The sequence below is a fragment of the Clinocottus analis genome, unplaced genomic scaffold, assembly GCF_023055335.1.
Source record: "Clinocottus analis isolate CAN_PGR_092001 unplaced genomic scaffold, fCliAna1.0.p SCAF_3, whole genome shotgun sequence".
Lineage (NCBI taxonomy): Eukaryota > Metazoa > Chordata > Actinopteri > Perciformes > Cottidae > Clinocottus > Clinocottus analis.
The window spans coordinates 13,498,486-13,514,111 of record NW_027176042.1 but is presented as its reverse complement, the minus strand read 5'-3'; the positions used below and the strand labels follow the sequence as shown (position 1 = coordinate 13,514,111).

The window sequence follows — 15,626 nt, the reverse complement described above, 5'->3', positions numbered from 1 at the left end:
CCAGGGTTTAGGGAGAGGAAAGGGCGGGGTTCGGGATGACACAGGGCATCATGGGAAATGTAGGAATATTGGAATTGGATCGTCAATAGCTGGCTGTTGTCCAGAATGTTGGTGGTTGTTCATGTACTTTAGGAAGTTTCCCAACGCAAACAAATTACAATGGACACAATTTGGAAAACTGATTTCACCAAGTAAAGAGAAACAAATTGAGGGTTAAGGGTTGACAAGAATAGAAATAATAATAATAATTGAAATCATTAAATGTTGTTAATTTGACGTCTCATTTTGAAAACTTATTTTCTGAAAATTGTGATTGATTATTAATTTAGATTAAATGTTATTCATCACACACAGTATCAGTGAAAAAATGCAGTTTATTTAAAACAGTAGCAACAGTACATTTATAGAGACATATGATGATACACTAATGTATAGAATGGATAATAGACCAATGTCCTCTAGTGATAGAAAGAAGGGTAAACATGTGATATATACAAAATAAACAAACTATACAAAATGTTTAAGGAAGGTATGACGGTGGTTATGTACAATGTAAAAGAGAAAATATATACTGCTGAACATTGTCAGTGTTAAATATTGTATAATCAGTGAGAGAGATAACTGGAAGGTGAAGATACAGCAGGCAATATGTATCAACATGAAACTTGAACTTAGTATCTCATCATTTTGATTTAGAATGTTACAGAGGCAACCAACTGATTTTACACATAAAGACCAGTTTACTTGTCACAGATACACTATTCAGCCTGTGAAAACAGTAGTATAATATCAGTAATGGACATCCATCATAAATCTTAGGGGACAAAGAATAGTAGTTTTAGGTAGTCTTGAATAACTTATTAGTTCCCTGCGATAACTAATTTGTTAGCAAATATTATTAATTCTCATGAAACATGTATAGAAAAGGAACAAGAATGCTCCATCCTGTTGGTTTTATACATTATCAGCATGTAAATGTAATTTCTGTGGCTTACTGGGGTCATAAGAAGTCTAATCAGGTTCACTGCAGGTCTGGACCCGTAGCACACTGTGGCACTTTATTAAAGGGTCTGCAAAATAATTAACTATAAATGATAAAGTTGTGCGGTATCATATAGAAACTTTGATACAATTGTGACACACAGCAACAAATTCATAATTTTTAAGCTGAAACATGTCAGCTTTTGACTCATATGTTTAATTATCAGGATTCATTATGACTATGCCAGTCGTTCTATTGTTTATTTTCTGAAAGAATTTAACATCTATTACTTTATATGTACATTATAAATGCTGTCAAGTTTGGTCCACATGCAATTTAAATAAAATGCCTCTCGGTTTGAAGGTGGTGTTTGCATTAAAACATTGCCAAATTCCCATCTGTGGGACTTACAAAGTATTACCCAATCTTATTTTCATATGATTCAAATTGTATTGTGTTTCTGTTAATCATGATGAAACAGTGCTTCAATATTTAGATTAAACGTTTTAGAATCCAAATAGTTCCGATGGCATTGAAGAGTACATGGGAAAATGTTCCCCCCTGTAAAGGAGATATAAAGATATCTATGTTGGAAACACCATTTTCAGCCATAGAACTCCACATGACTAATGGGTCCCATCTTCTGGCAGATATACTTAATTACATAACATAAACAACATCTTTGTGGTTTACTTTCTCAATAGTCTTAGATCTCACATTTTTCTCCTAGCCGAGGTAATATTATTTTCTTAATCATATCTAAACTGCAGGTTCAATTTCATTTCAGCCGTCAACTATTGCGTCTGCTCATCCTGTCCTAACCAAGAAACACTCACTGGCTGAGTCTGAACTAATATTACAGTCCACCTCGGATATTAATTGCTGAACACACTAGAATTTGCTCATTATTAGTATGCAGTTCAAAGCTCCACTTGGAACAGAAACACTGGCTTTTTCAGGATTTCTGCCAGTCCACATATAGTGACTGATTGGTGAATGCCTGCTGGTCTCTAGTGGCCTAAATTTGTATTGAAACTAATAATGCTCTTTTCTAAAAATGTATTTCTCTCTGCCTATTTAGGTCGAATTGGACAAATGGTTAAAAACCCAAAGACATATTCTAGATCCAGCTAGAATTTTAAATGCTTTTTCTCTGCAACCCATATAGGCCATAAAATAATCCAAGCCTTTTATTCTCACCGACGACAAACATGTGGATAATGCTATGTTTGTTAATAGGGAGTTGGTTGTCTGTATAAACTAAATTACAATTATATAATAGTTATCTAGTTTGAAGTACTTTCACATGATGACACCAATGACCTTTCTGACATTGCATGCAACTGTTTTGTTGTTATTCCAGTTGCTTTTAATGAGGTAGATAACTAGGTTAGGTTGAAAAAGGTAGCTCCAGCTCATGAATCAGTATTTTCTTCAAGTAGATAATTGAGGAAAAAGGCCTGAGTAATTAAATAATGTGGGTCAACTGTTCATCATAATTGTTATTATTATGTAAATTAATTCACAGTGTAAAAATAAAAATAATCAAAAACTTGATAGCATTCATCTCAGCAGCATGCAAAACGTATTGTATCACGGGTAAAAAAAAAATATTCACAACACCAATGGATTGAAAATGGTATACTGTGATATATTTCATTGTTAGCGCTGATGGATTTATTGATGTGTAAATAGCATGCTAGAAAAGTTGATTATGGTGGGGCAAGTTTTATTTTTTAAATAAGACTACTTTGGGGTAATTTGATTTTGTATGTATTTGTTTTATATGTATTTGTTCCTTTAAATAATATAAGCTTATACGTTTTGTAAGTCAAATTACCCTGAAGTGACTATAGCTGTTAAATGAAAATAGTGAAGTAAAAAGTTGTATTTCCCTCTGAATTGTCCTGGAGTACAAGTAAAAATAGACATACTCAAGTAAAGTACAAGTACCTCTCATATCTAAATGTCGTACATTAGTGTAGACTACCAAATGACATTACATCTTTAGGCTACATATTGCAAAGCTGTAGAAAATACATCTGCCCCACACTTCATTTTGTGGTGCGCTTGTTGTAAGTACCAGTGCACACCGATTCTACCAACAGTCACACAAAACAAAAGCTGAGATCTGCATCATGTGTTCTAACTTTGCTGACCAACTACTAAACACCAATGACCTTATAGTACGGTCAAACATCAACAAGAAAGTAACAATACAACTTAATTATCTCAATCCATTATGGGCTTACACTTTACGGCGCCGTCTCGTGTCACAAATCAAGCGCTCTTCTGTGCACCTGACACGCCCCCTCCACTACTTGACGTGTCCGGCCGCTGGCTGAGTTGTGAGTGTGGCTGTTGTGTACCTGCTGCTGGAAGGTCTCAGCAAAACTGAGGAGATAGACACGCGTTAGCTCTCTGTCTTGAACGACTAGTTGTAGTAAGACAGCCGGAGTCAGCTCATATTTACACTTTTATGTCAATTGCATCTGAGCACATTTTGGGAGCAACTTTGCTCCAACAGCAACGGAGCTCCGCGCAGAGGAATGCACTTTATCTGCGTGAGAAAATACGCCAAAAAGGACAACAACGTCGTGTGAGGATGCAGAGCGTGAATGTTTCCCGTCTTTCGTTAAACCGACGGCCGTCTGCCGGGGCAGTTTCACCGGGAGAAAATCCTCCCGTCGGGAAAGCTCCGTCTCAGGTGACCGTGAAAAGACAAGCCGTGAAGAGACACTACCACAAACACAACCTGAAGCACCGATACGAGTTCCTGGAGACCCTCGGGAAAGGAACCTACGGCAAGGTGAAGAAGGCCAAGGAAAGGTCCGGCCGACTGGTAAGGACCGATACTAAAATCCTTTATCACGTTATATTTGTGAGCCTCGATTAACTGTGTCCACATCTGTGTTGGCTCTACCTACCGGCCACCTGTTGTTTAGAGATAGAGAGCTATTTTTAGGAGACCGTCTGCACACAGGTAGTCCACATACGGGTTTTAATTCGGAGCCACTTACCTCTCAGGATTGGCCTCACATGTGTGTCTCTGTAAGAAATTAATAAACCTAAATTACTAAATTGTAAAAATAGGTTAGTGTGTCTGTTGCTGGTGTATCAGTTGACTAAGCAGAAGACGTTCACTGTTTGTTTTAGGTTGCTCTTATCTTTGTGTGTCTTCTGAACATCACGTCCAGTCTGTGCAGTTGGTTAAATAACTGAATAAACTGTTTTAAATTATTGTGAATTGCATTTTATTCTCACCACCCGTCTCAGATTGGTGTATCACTTTGTTTGCTGACGGGGTTGGAAAGTGCAGTCTTCTCTGTAAACTAAATTTAAATATAGCACTTACTGTATCTAATTATGTTTTTCCCCACTTATGATGAAACTTTTTCTATGAAGAATGTGTTTATCGATCCAAGAGTATTAATACTTATGTAATATCCTTTTATAAAGACTGAAGCTAAAATTGATTCCTGTAAGTCTTTACACAAGACTTTTTTACGAAGTCTCCTCCTATTGGCTTAAAATATTGTGTGCAGAGGTGTTTCCTTGGAAAGACTGAGGGACTTTATCCCAGCAGGAAGTTTAAAACCGGAAAGTTAGGTTACTGTCTAAATTTGGTGGAGGGGGGATACCGCACTGGCCTTTCAGGTGGATTCCTTGTGACCTAAAATGAAAATGTGCAGTATCTCAACTAACAGGCTTGACAGAGATAACTATTTTAATAGGAGCACATGATTTTACGATCAAATGGCAATGCCTTTAGTAGTTTATATTCTAAATGAAATGTCCGCAAATGGATTATTTACCAGTTTATATGAATGCTGATAGACTAAAAATCGAAAGTAATGCAATACCATTTAACTGCTCCACAATCTACAGCCTATAAAATGGCCATAAAGTTGAATCAACAACTTTCTAAAACAGTTTTAACAAAAGCGATACAAACCATATAACCTTCACAAAGGTTAACTGCAGGGCTCTTGCATTAGACTTTATTCCGTTTGCAAAGTTGTACACCTACTAAACTAACAACTGAGTGTATGTTTGTCCACATTTTACAAACTGTGTTCTCCACCGCCTAGATGTTTCTGCTTTTTGCTTGTTTCGATAATGTAATTTATTCAACATTTAACCAATACACTAAAGGCCAGTTGTCAAAAACAAAACCCACACTTGGAGTAGAACTGCATTTTGTGTAGATGTAGTGCAGGTGTTTGTATGCAGGTATAGATTCCTTCAGAAATAGTGATTCATCAGAAAACATAAACACAGATACTTGGTCTAGTAGTGAACTCCCTTTTTGTCAGTAAGTCTGGCTCAACTGCCATGCCATGTTTACCAGAAATGCTTTAAAAGATCATAGATGTTATGAGTGAAAGTCATAACACAGTGGAAGTCAAGGAAGTTATTCAGGAATTCCCCTTCTGTACCTGCAGTAAACAAGTTCAGCCTTGTTGTCCACACACCCATTTCTGCTCCGACACTGTCTGACGTGACACTTGGCGTTTTAAAGAGTATGCATTGGTGTCTGAATTCATTCCTGCAGGCATCTTCATGGTGCCTTAAACCCATGTTCAAATGTAAAAACAGATTTTTTCAAATGTATGTATTTAATTCAGTTTAGCTCAAACAGCAGTGAGCATACAATGGAAACTACCTGCCTGTTGGTATTGACAACACAATGGACAAAGATGTGTCACCTGACACAGGGAGTGACCCAACACAAAGGATGGCTTCATCTTGCATGCGTTGTGGCACCACAGCTGTTCTCATTATGCATAGGTTTGATTACAGTCCCATTAGGAGGCTGGTTTCAGCACATTGACTGAAGGGTCGACCGAGTCAAAAGCAATCAACTAAGAAGAACTAATAAGAAGTCACTGTAGCATAAAAAATGTATAACTTTCATAAACAAACAGAACTGCTAATCAATACAATGAATACATTCGTATTTAATGAATAAGTGTTTCAAAGCTAGCTAGTAGTTTTCATGCGGTTATGAATAAGTTGGCTAACCTAATGTTGTTTGGTCATTTAGGTTAACAATATTGACATGTTTGGTCATTTAAGGTATATTGTGTTTTTGTGGAATGTCAAGTCGCGTGTAGACTATTCCATCGCACCACTTTTGCTTTTCACTCAAAAGGGGTCCCATGTAAGTCTGGTGTTTCAGATGGCAATGAAACATTAACACCTGAAGGGGAACTTGAGGTTAAATATCAGATATTTCAACCTCGGTGCCTATTGCGTGGAACAAACTGAGTAAAAAGGCTTTACACACACCAGCAGATAGCTCACAGGGGTGTGAACTCATTACGAGTGAGAGTTCAGCCCATCTGACAGCTATGCAAACGAACGCAGAAAGCCACAGTTCCCGGAATCAATCCGTGTAGTGTGAATGCAGTGTTGACCCGGAGGAGCATAGAGGCCAGACAGTGACTCATGACGGGAGACAGTTGTGTGTTGAAACTGATATGACAACCCGCCGCTTTACTCACTTCCCCTGTGTCTGTAGCCTTGAGGGTTAGAGAGGAGTAGAGACGAAGACACCCCACCAGCTAATGCTATCGGGTGCCTCATAGCACCCTTCAACTTGGGGTTGACTGATGACGCACTCTGTGCACAGAGGAATCTCAGGCATCTGAGCTTCATATAGACGAACAGAACATAAAGACATGTATTCAGACTGGTCCGACGCTTGTATGTGAAAAGTCCCCAACAGATAGTATTCATATTTCAATTTCCTTATTGCTCAGGTCTCACAGACATAACGGCAGCCAACGGATTTCTTTACAGCAGACAATACTTGACCTGGCGATGCCTCTGACCAGCTAGAAACAACATGGCAGAGTGTTCGCTTCACTGCCCATTGTTACTCTCACAATGAGACAAACGTCAGAGGAAAGGACATTCTTATTAATGTTCGGTTGTTTTTTTTGTTCACTTGTTCTGCTAAATAGACATAATATAGTATATTAATTTATTGGTCATTAATGTGTTGTCAATAGAACGATTATTTAACTCTTGAAACGATTAACACATTTTTCTTTCAAATTAAAAGTTTCATCACAAGTCGTACCCCCCCGCGCCCTCCGCCCCGTGCACATTTTAATACACTCAGTGGTTTCTTTGCTGCCGCCTCGCTTGGTCTTGTATAACCAGGGCTTATGGTAGCTAATGTTGGCAAACTGGGAAAATAACTGACATTACAAGAGTCGGTTAACTGACTTTTAAAGACTTATCTCAACCGGTTCTCCTGTTCCAGTGCGTTTCAATATTTACCATTGTCCTGCAATTATCACTGAAGCAACTGCTGTTCATTAAGCTTACCTTCTTGCTTTAAAGTAACTATTTGACTCTGCTCACAACTGTCAAGCTTCTTTTGATAAGTCTCTAAGCGCACTTTACAAAAGAATTAAGTCAACCTTCTTTTGTTTTTAGGTTGCCATAAAGTCGATTAGAAAGGAAAAGATAAAGGATGAGCAAGACCTGGTTCATATTCGCAGAGAAATTGAGATCATGTCCTCACTCTGCCATCCGCACATCATCACCATATATGAAGGTACAGTATTCAAAATGTCTGTTTGTGTTTACTTTTGTCGTTCGCCTTTCAGAGCTGACATAATCGCCGACATGCAAAGTGAAAAGTGGTACCTGGAAAGAGACAACGCTCAATCGGCCTCTGTTTGGCGATTCATATTTTGGTCACGCAAGTCTTTTGTGCTGAAAAACGATGTTATGTTACATAAGCTCTGACGGCCTGTCATACCCCGAAAATGTGCAGGGCCTTGTGTCTTCCAGTGTCCCTCACGCCTGATGAGATGGTCATCAGTGTTTATCCACCTCAGTGCATGTTTGCAATACGGTCATCATGGGGCCCTGTTTATCCTAATCTAATCTGCGTGAACACAGGACGATAATATAATCGGTTTTCATGCAGGCACAGTAGAGCTGATCTAATTTAGTTCTTTCTGGGTGATTAGTTGGATATAAAACCTTTTAATAAAAGTTGTCATGTCTTTTTTGGTCTTGCAGTATTCGAGAACAAGGACAAAATTGTGATTGTGATGGAGTACGCCAGCCGAGGGGACCTGTACGACTACATCTGTGACAAGAAGAACATCTCTGAACGGGAGGCCAGGCACTTCTTCAGACAAATTGTATCAGCTGTGCACTACTGCCACCAGGTAAGGCAGTCTCTCTCAATCCAACGGCATCATACAGAAGACATAAGGTTGTTTTTTTTGTAGCTATGGTAGAGTATCTCAGCCCCATTTACTCATGGCTGCTACGTCAGGGCTAATGACGCAGATCTCAACTCATACTAGCTGCTCCGCTCGTTGTTTTCCCAGAGTGCTGGCACCCCAAAAGTTACATAATGGGCATTATTCACTGTGAGCCTGCTGCTCTGAACAGTTGGTCTGTAGAGAGCTAGCGTCGGGGCTAAAGGCCAGCCGTCCCAATAAACGCACACTTTTAATGAGGGTGTGATGGAATAGAAGGATACACACACACTCAGTTGTTGCTGTGTAATTACAAACATTTATAGCACACTGTTTTAGTGTTGCTGTTCAGCACAATGCAGCGCCTTTAAAAATGTTTGCTGGGCTGTATTTACAGAGGGACTTGCCCTGCCATATTCTGTGTTAACCATCTGTTTGTTTTTTTTAATGCTTTTAATGCTCGTTAAATATTTAATTTTCCACGTTGACAGCAGTCAGGAAGAGGCAATCGAAACACTTTAAAAATTGGTTATGTATGGTGCAGTGAAGAATTCTAAAGAACTGAACGCAATGGCTTCTTGACTACATCGTTACAATAAATGAATGCTAAATAACACAACCTACAATCAATGTATCCACTGCTCCAAGTGGTGCCAATACGTAATAGTCAACCTGCATGTTTGAAAACGCATTCAAACTGCTCGGGTCAAAGGCATGCCCCCCTACAGAGAGGAGGACAATGAGGCATAGCTGACGTACTAGAAAAAAACTGCACTCGTAAAAGAATGTGTTCTGACCCAGTAAAGACTAATCCTTTTATATAATAGATAAATATAGACTACCTCCAGGAAACTGATGCATAATGGTGTAAAGTGTAATTGTTATGCTTAATAGCACATATTGTTTTACCCCCGTCAGAATGGAATAGTGCACCGGGACCTGAAACTGGAAAATATTTTACTAGATGGCAACGGCAATGTGAAGGTATGCATATGGAACATGTACACGCACACACAGCTCTTTGGCATAAAGTCTGGAGTTTTAGGGTATTTGATATTTGTATGGTTTGGATAATGATTGGAAGCAGACGGTGGTTGTAAAAGTAATGTATGATTACATTGCTTCTTGCAATCTTTAAAATAACAGTCGTATGGGTTATGACTAATCTGGACTTAGTGATGCATATAGGAATCTTTGCAGAGGTTATTGCTTCTCTGCAGTAATCTGATGATACAGCAGATCTGAATGTTGCTCAGCTTGACTTCCACTTGTTGTTCTTGCAGATCGCAGACTTTGGGCTGTCAAACCTCTTTCATGGTGACGAGTTACTTCAAACCTTCTGTGGAAGCCCTCTGTATGCTTCCCCAGAGATCGTCAATGGACGGCCATACCGCGGGCCAGAGGTGGACACTTGGTCTCTTGGTGTGCTGTTGTACACTATGGTTCATGGTACGATGCCATTTGATGGAAACAACCACAAGGCATTGGTCCAACAGATAAGCACTGGAAACTATCGTAAACCCATCAACCCCTCTGGTGAGTCTTTCAGCTCAACTATTCTCTGACATATTATTTTGATATATATATTTAGTTTGGCAAAAGCGTAAATGTTATCCTGTTTGTGTCTTTATTTCTCTCACTCTCAGATGCATGTGGGCTTATCCGTTGGATGCTGATGGTAAATCCAGAGCGCAGAGCCACAATAGAGGAGATTGCAGGACACTGGTGGCTCAACTGGGGCTACCAGCAGCCATTACTGGTTGAGACGAAGAGCATTCCTGTGGAGCAGACAACTCCACCAGCCTCTCCATCAACATCATATCCTGCCGGGCTGGCCCTTGTTGGTAGTTGGCTGCGCCGTACATCAAGGCCTTTACTGGAGAACGGCTCCAAGGTGCGCTGCCTGCTCCGCTCACAGGGCGGTGGAGGGGATGTAGTCCGGCAGCGGTCCCTGCGAAGGTCACAAAAGGAAAATAACGTCTCCCAAACCAGTCATGAAGTAAGCACTGACGGTCGGCCCTCAAAAGGGATTTTGAAGAGACGCAACAGTGTGAAACACAAGGCAATGAGTGAAGTCCCTGCTGTGGGTTTAGTGGAGCAACACAACATTTTGGGTTTGCCTGCACCATCTAACGCACCTTCAGATGCTCTGTTGCCTCGCAAAGGTATCCTGAAGAAGCGATCAGAGCAGGAGTCGGGGTACTACTCCTCCTCTCCCGAAAACAGTGACTCTGGCTGGGCTCCACAAACTACAGAGTGCCCTTCTGCACCAACTCATAGGAAAGGCATCTTGAAGCGCAATGGAAAGTTCTCTTCAGGTCGGCTGCAGGAGTTTGGCTCTCTGGACCAGCTGGCAGCTTCTTTACCCTGCGGCGGCGTCAGGCCAAGACCGAGCGGGGCCATCAGCGAGGACAGTATTCTGTCTTCCGAGTCCTTTGACCAGCTGGATCTGCCAGACCATGTAGGACCTCCAGCACAAATAGATAAAACAGTCAAGTCTAGCATGAGAGGAAGCGTGTCTGCTGACAACCTGCTGGACATCACAGAAGGCGGGATCCTTGGGGATGGGCTGCTGAGGCCCTGGAACTGCTACAGGTCAGGGGTGGCTGACAGTTCCTTTTCTATCACAGACTGTGATAATGTAACGGAGGCTTACAAACAGGCCATGGTCATAAGAGGCTCTGCAGCAAGCTGAAGACCTGCGATTGGTGAAGGACACAAACTGAAGACATGTTGCCAAAGTGCATTAAGTGACACAACCAGCACACTGTTGTGATAATAAGTTTGGTGAACTTAAGAAACTGCACAGTACCAAAAAAGCAGGAGGCTTCTTGTTTTACAAGATTGTATTTTAGGTGATAAATGTCTCTAAGAATAATTTGAATTTCAGTTTAACGGGCTAAAAATAAACTGCAGTCTTTTACAAAAATGATGCAGTAGTTTTAAAATGTCCATTTCAAAGATCCTCAGGAAGAGATAGCTGCTGTTGGTCAATAGGAGCTCTTCATTTAACGCAAGCTTATTATCTAAAGTCAACCTGAAACCAAAACTCTGGTCTTCAATGTCAAAGTAAAGTTTGTTGAACGTATTGCTCAGTGGCAATAAACTAAACTGACATTTACAGTCCCAATAGGACTGTTGTTTGAACATGGCTTTATAGCCATGAAGTTGGTGTCTTTTATTGTCGACCAGACAGTTTGATAAAGTGTTTATGACTTAACAGCTCTTTAAGATTCTAGCAGTGCGGAAGCGGATCATCTGTCTCATATTTATCTAGGAAAAAAGTAACAATGCACAGGTTAAATGTTAGTATAGGTATACTACGCTTTTTATTGTGCTTCAGGATGTCGGGGAAAATGACATTTCACAGATACCAAAGAGTACGTTTTCTAATATTTAAAACAGCAAAAAGTGCCAAGAGAATGTTTCTTTGTTTGTTTTATTTTTGTTTCACTTGAAATGACTCATTCTTCGTTTGGATAATGACTTGAATAATGATCTTGACATATGACACATCGAGCGTAACCAGTAGAACCTGATTTTGCTTTCCAGCCTGCACTAATCCACATGGACAGGTGCAGGTGGCAGTGTCACTGGAAAGGTGGAGCTCATTAGGCCTTTTTGAAGGTCACAAATTCAAATTTGGAAACCGGTGAGGTGCGTTTGAAAGCGAACAATGCACCTGGTGACCTTAAACGACATACCTAAATTTAAATAGTTAAAAAGTTTGAAAGTAGAATCATACATGCTAAAGACGACGATGATGATCATTAAGTTTTACAAGCTATCCAGTTCTTACTCCTGCTTTATGAAATGCCATGCTGCACACTGAAGTTACTTAATTGGATTGTCACGATGGCGTTAAAGTAGAACATCAAGCCATTTCATCAGACTATCCAAACCACACCAGTCATCAAGTTTTGAGTTCTTGTAATGAAAGTTGCACAAGGTGTTCCAAGGCTGCAAAACCATGCTGGTGTTAAAAAACTGGAATTGCAAAAAACAGTTACTTGTGGTGTTTGTGGGGTCTTGCCACATTATAGGGCTCATCAGGAATTTTTAAAAAATGGACAAAAGTAAACCAAAAGAAGAAGAATAGGCCGATGTCAACTGAATGTTTTGTCATTAATTTCTAATCTGTCGCAAACAATTTATTATTCAAGTATGACAGGATGCGGTGTAAAATTGTAGAATTTCATTTTTTTTGTACAATATGAAATGCATTTCATCACTTCAGGCTGTGTTCATGTTTTTTTTTCTGCAACATCAACAAAAATCATGTTTGCTGAAGTTACAGGGCATATTGTTATCTTCCATGCTGTTATGACCAGGCTAAGAAAATAAAAAATAAAAAAAAATACAGAACTTAAATGCTGGCTAATGTTGTTAATGACCTACATACAAATGTCATGTCTTTTAACGGTACTGGTTTAAAGCCAGGGAATTCAGTAAAGTGTTAAATATGCAAAAATGTATATTCAAACATATCAGAACTGTTCAGATAAAGCCATTTTAAATGATGTAAGGAATCCAGATAATTGATTTTTTTATACAGGTATATCTATATAGATATATTTATCTCAATACATATGAATAGAATATATAACATTTAAAATGTGCAAAAAATTGCAAATGGGATCTAGTGCTATTCAACTGTCAATATCAAAAGTTAATGTATTATATCCTATCTTTTAAAGCTGCCAAGCATAACACTTTACAACGAGCAGCAACAGGATGGATATTTAAAACAAATCTCAGTTTGTAATGGCTTTTTGCATGTCGCGGAGGGATCTCCCAAATAATTAATTTGCCAAGAGCAAGGCATTGTTCAACGGCTGTCAATTTACAGTTTAGCCATTAATGTCAGTAAGGAGTGTTTTTAGATGTCACTGGTGTCAATTCAACATCCTGAACGTCGGCAGGGGTGTAGCTGGTCTCTGACCTGTGTGCTCCTGATCTGCAAACACTGGCCTGGAAAGAAGAGGGCAGGCTGAGGTCCAACACATTCCCTAACTGGTCATAGCAGAGGAGGACAGAGTTCTGTTCAGGGTCAGATTAAGGGGAAAACAACCATAAATTCATCAGTGGGACTCAATTATGTGCATGGTTGCTCTTCTAAACGTACGTCTGACTGTTTGTTCTTTTGCTCAATACTGTTTAAACAGGGAGCTTTGAAAATTATCACAAACATGCCCGCGAGTCAATGTTGACAACAGTGCAAAGTCAAAGAGATAAAATAAAAAAATGCAGTTAAACATTACCCCTACCAGATCAATGACCAATAGGTTGGCCAAAAACGTCATCACCGTATCCGAGGAGACGGCAGCGTCCATTAACTTTAGCCTCTGCATGGCAATGCTCACGCTGGCAGATGCAATGGTGGAAGGCAAGAACACCGAAAACCTGCAGTCTGACGATAAGAGACAAAGATCACTTCCTCAAAATATTGGAAAAAATCTTATCTAGTACCAGATCTCCTAATTAAGCTTGCCCACTTACAGTTTACTTCTTGTAGCCTATTGCAACAGTGATAATGTCAGTAAAGACTCGATGTAGACAATTAAGCCAATTCCACTATTGCAGACACAAAAGCTAGCACTCAAAAGCAGACATTTCTCAAAACAGGATAAGCTGGTAGAATATCCTAATTGCTTCAGGCAGGAGACACGCTGAGACAAAGAGTCAGACATTCAATCCATGCTGAGACACCTTTTTGAATGAGTAACAATAATGGAAGCCAAGGAATTGTATTAATTGCATGGGCTGTAATGGTGTGCTGTCTAAAACAGCACAAACTGATGGTATCCCTGTGACCTGTTGCCTCGGGTAGCACCACAGAGATTCGTGGGAAATCAGCCAGCTAAATGGTCGGACGGAGGTCTTTCACAGTGGACAATACCGGATTACACAAACTCAGCTCTTTGTCTCCAAAATGAACTGCTGACACATTGCAATCATAGTTATGGCTGCTTTGTGTTCATTGTTCACCTTGTGGAAAGTCATTTAATTTCACTGTTACGTTTAGAGCTCAGTAACAAGGGATATAAAATTGCTTCTTTTACTGCACGGGAATAATAAAAAAGCTTCAGAATAGAGTACAGAAATCATTTAACACAAGAAAAAATGTTAGAATATATTTTTGCATGATGCATATCCGTTGCCAAAGCATATCCAGTCCTGATGTGTTTATTTGGGAAAGAAACATATTAGAACCCAGTTATGTAACTTACCAGTGGCTGCCAGAGCAATATAGGAGTGAACATGCTTGCGCATGATAGGAAGGTGCTGGGGCCGAAGGAAGGGGAGAGCGTGGAGCACTGGCTCCAGGAAGTCAGACGACACCACAGACGCCAGACACCAGTCCAACCTGGAAACCACTGCCACCTCCCACTGCTGCAACACACGTGGCCCTTTAATTTAACACACTCAACCATCAAAAGGCCTTTATGTTCAAACTTTGAATTATAAACCATTACAACAGAGCTATGTCTGCCATCTGAGGGAACAGTGAACTTAGTTGTACGTTAAGGTATGATGCAATCATTTGATCCTCAATACAATGTGTAGTTTTTGCAAAGATAAAACAAAGTTACCAGGAGGTCTGAGATTGAAACAGAGTTGTCTGTGTAGATGCAAAGCTTGCTGGCAGTCAGGTGGACAGTCTCTCTCATTTTGGAGGCCAGGAACATACAGACAGCCCCTAAAAGCTGCAGGTTGGACTTTTCCACAGCAAGCCTACTCAGGTAGCAGTCCAGGTAGTGCACTGCCAGCGGAAACACCTCCTCCTCACATTTCTGCTCCTCGCACACCTACAAAACAGCCACAAGTTGTACTTCAAGTCAGCTAGATGACGGATGTTTTTCAGTTGGACTGGCCTGCATACCTGAAACATCCACACGGCCAGGATCTTCCGCATGTACGGCTTGATGTCCGTCTGGACTCTTTCAAAGTATGGCGCCACCTGACTGGTCTTCTCTAAGGCCGTCAAGTTGCGCAGCGTCCGCAGGTCCCCGGTCACGGGCTGGTCGCTGCCCGCCCGGAGAACCACATCCGTCTCCGTATCACCGGAGTTTGTGTCATTGGGTCCACTTTGAAGCCGTCTGTCCTCACAATGATCCATTCGACGAAGTTAAACAAGAGTAGCAGTTGGAAATGGCGTCCACTTAACCAGCGTTAGTGAGCTAACGTTAGCTAGCAATGCTAACCCTCTTTAAACGCGTCCCTTTTAAAATAGCAAACTATTACGCTGACCGGATGTATTCTTTACATACTAAATTTTATCAGTTTCTTTCAGGTTTATCAAAAATAAATCAAAACTTAATCTAGTTTGCTATTGTCGGATCAGAAAAGACCGAATCAGTTCAGCTTTATTTTCTGACAGCCGACGAAAACTACATTTGTTAGCTAAATAA

General features: G+C 40.2%; 2 protein-coding genes across 4 annotated transcripts; one reads left to right on the top strand and one right to left on the bottom strand.

The window, feature by feature from the left end:
• Nucleotides 1-3,365: 3,365 nt before the first annotated feature.
• On the top strand, nucleotides 3,366-12,574 carry nuak2 (NUAK family, SNF1-like kinase, 2). The gene is made up of 6 exons (XM_068593466.1): nucleotides 3,366-3,824; nucleotides 7,433-7,553; nucleotides 8,027-8,178; nucleotides 9,133-9,198; nucleotides 9,498-9,750; nucleotides 9,861-12,574. The coding sequence occupies exons 1-6, from the start codon at nucleotides 3,462-3,464 to the stop codon at nucleotides 10,907-10,909; spliced, it is 2,004 nt and encodes a 667-aa protein (XP_068449567.1). The 5' UTR covers nucleotides 3,366-3,461; the 3' UTR covers nucleotides 10,910-12,574.
• Nucleotides 12,395-15,600, bottom strand: ccnd3 (cyclin D3). 3 transcript variants are annotated; one of them, XM_068593467.1, is made up of 5 exons: nucleotides 15,098-15,600; nucleotides 14,808-15,023; nucleotides 14,445-14,607; nucleotides 13,482-13,624; nucleotides 12,395-13,254 (listed from the first exon to the last, which is right to left on the bottom strand). In XM_068593467.1, the coding sequence occupies exons 1-5, from the start codon at nucleotides 15,332-15,334 to the stop codon at nucleotides 13,078-13,080; spliced, it is 936 nt and encodes a 311-aa protein (XP_068449568.1). In that variant the 5' UTR covers nucleotides 15,335-15,600; the 3' UTR covers nucleotides 12,395-13,077. The 3 variants fall into 3 exon arrangements, with proteins under 3 accessions (XP_068449568.1, XP_068449569.1, XP_068449570.1); XM_068593468.1 differs by having other exon boundaries at nucleotides 12,395-13,227; XM_068593469.1 differs by having other exon boundaries at nucleotides 12,395-13,185.
• Nucleotides 15,601-15,626: the final 26 nt, after the last annotated feature.

Coding starts and splice junctions, on each gene's coding strand:
- nuak2 (XM_068593466.1), top strand. CDS start 3,462: ATGTCAATTGCATCTGAGCACATTTTGGGAGCAACTTTGCTCCAACAG. Junction 7,554..8,026: donor CATCATCACCATATATGAAG/GTACAGTATTCA, acceptor TTGGTCTTGCAG/TATTCGAGAACAAGGACAAA. Junction 8,179..9,132: donor CTGTGCACTACTGCCACCAG/GTAAGGCAGTCT, acceptor TACCCCCGTCAG/AATGGAATAGTGCACCGGGA.
- ccnd3 (XM_068593467.1), bottom strand. CDS start 15,334: ATGGATCATTGTGAGGACAGACGGCTTCAAAGTGGACCCAATGACACA. Junction 14,608..14,807: donor TTTCAATCTCAGACCTCCTG/GTAACTTTGTTT, acceptor CGTGTGTTGCAG/CAGTGGGAGGTGGCAGTGGT. Junction 13,625..14,444: donor TATTGCTCTGGCAGCCACTG/GTAAGTTACATA, acceptor TCTTATCGTCAG/ACTGCAGGTTTTCGGTGTTC.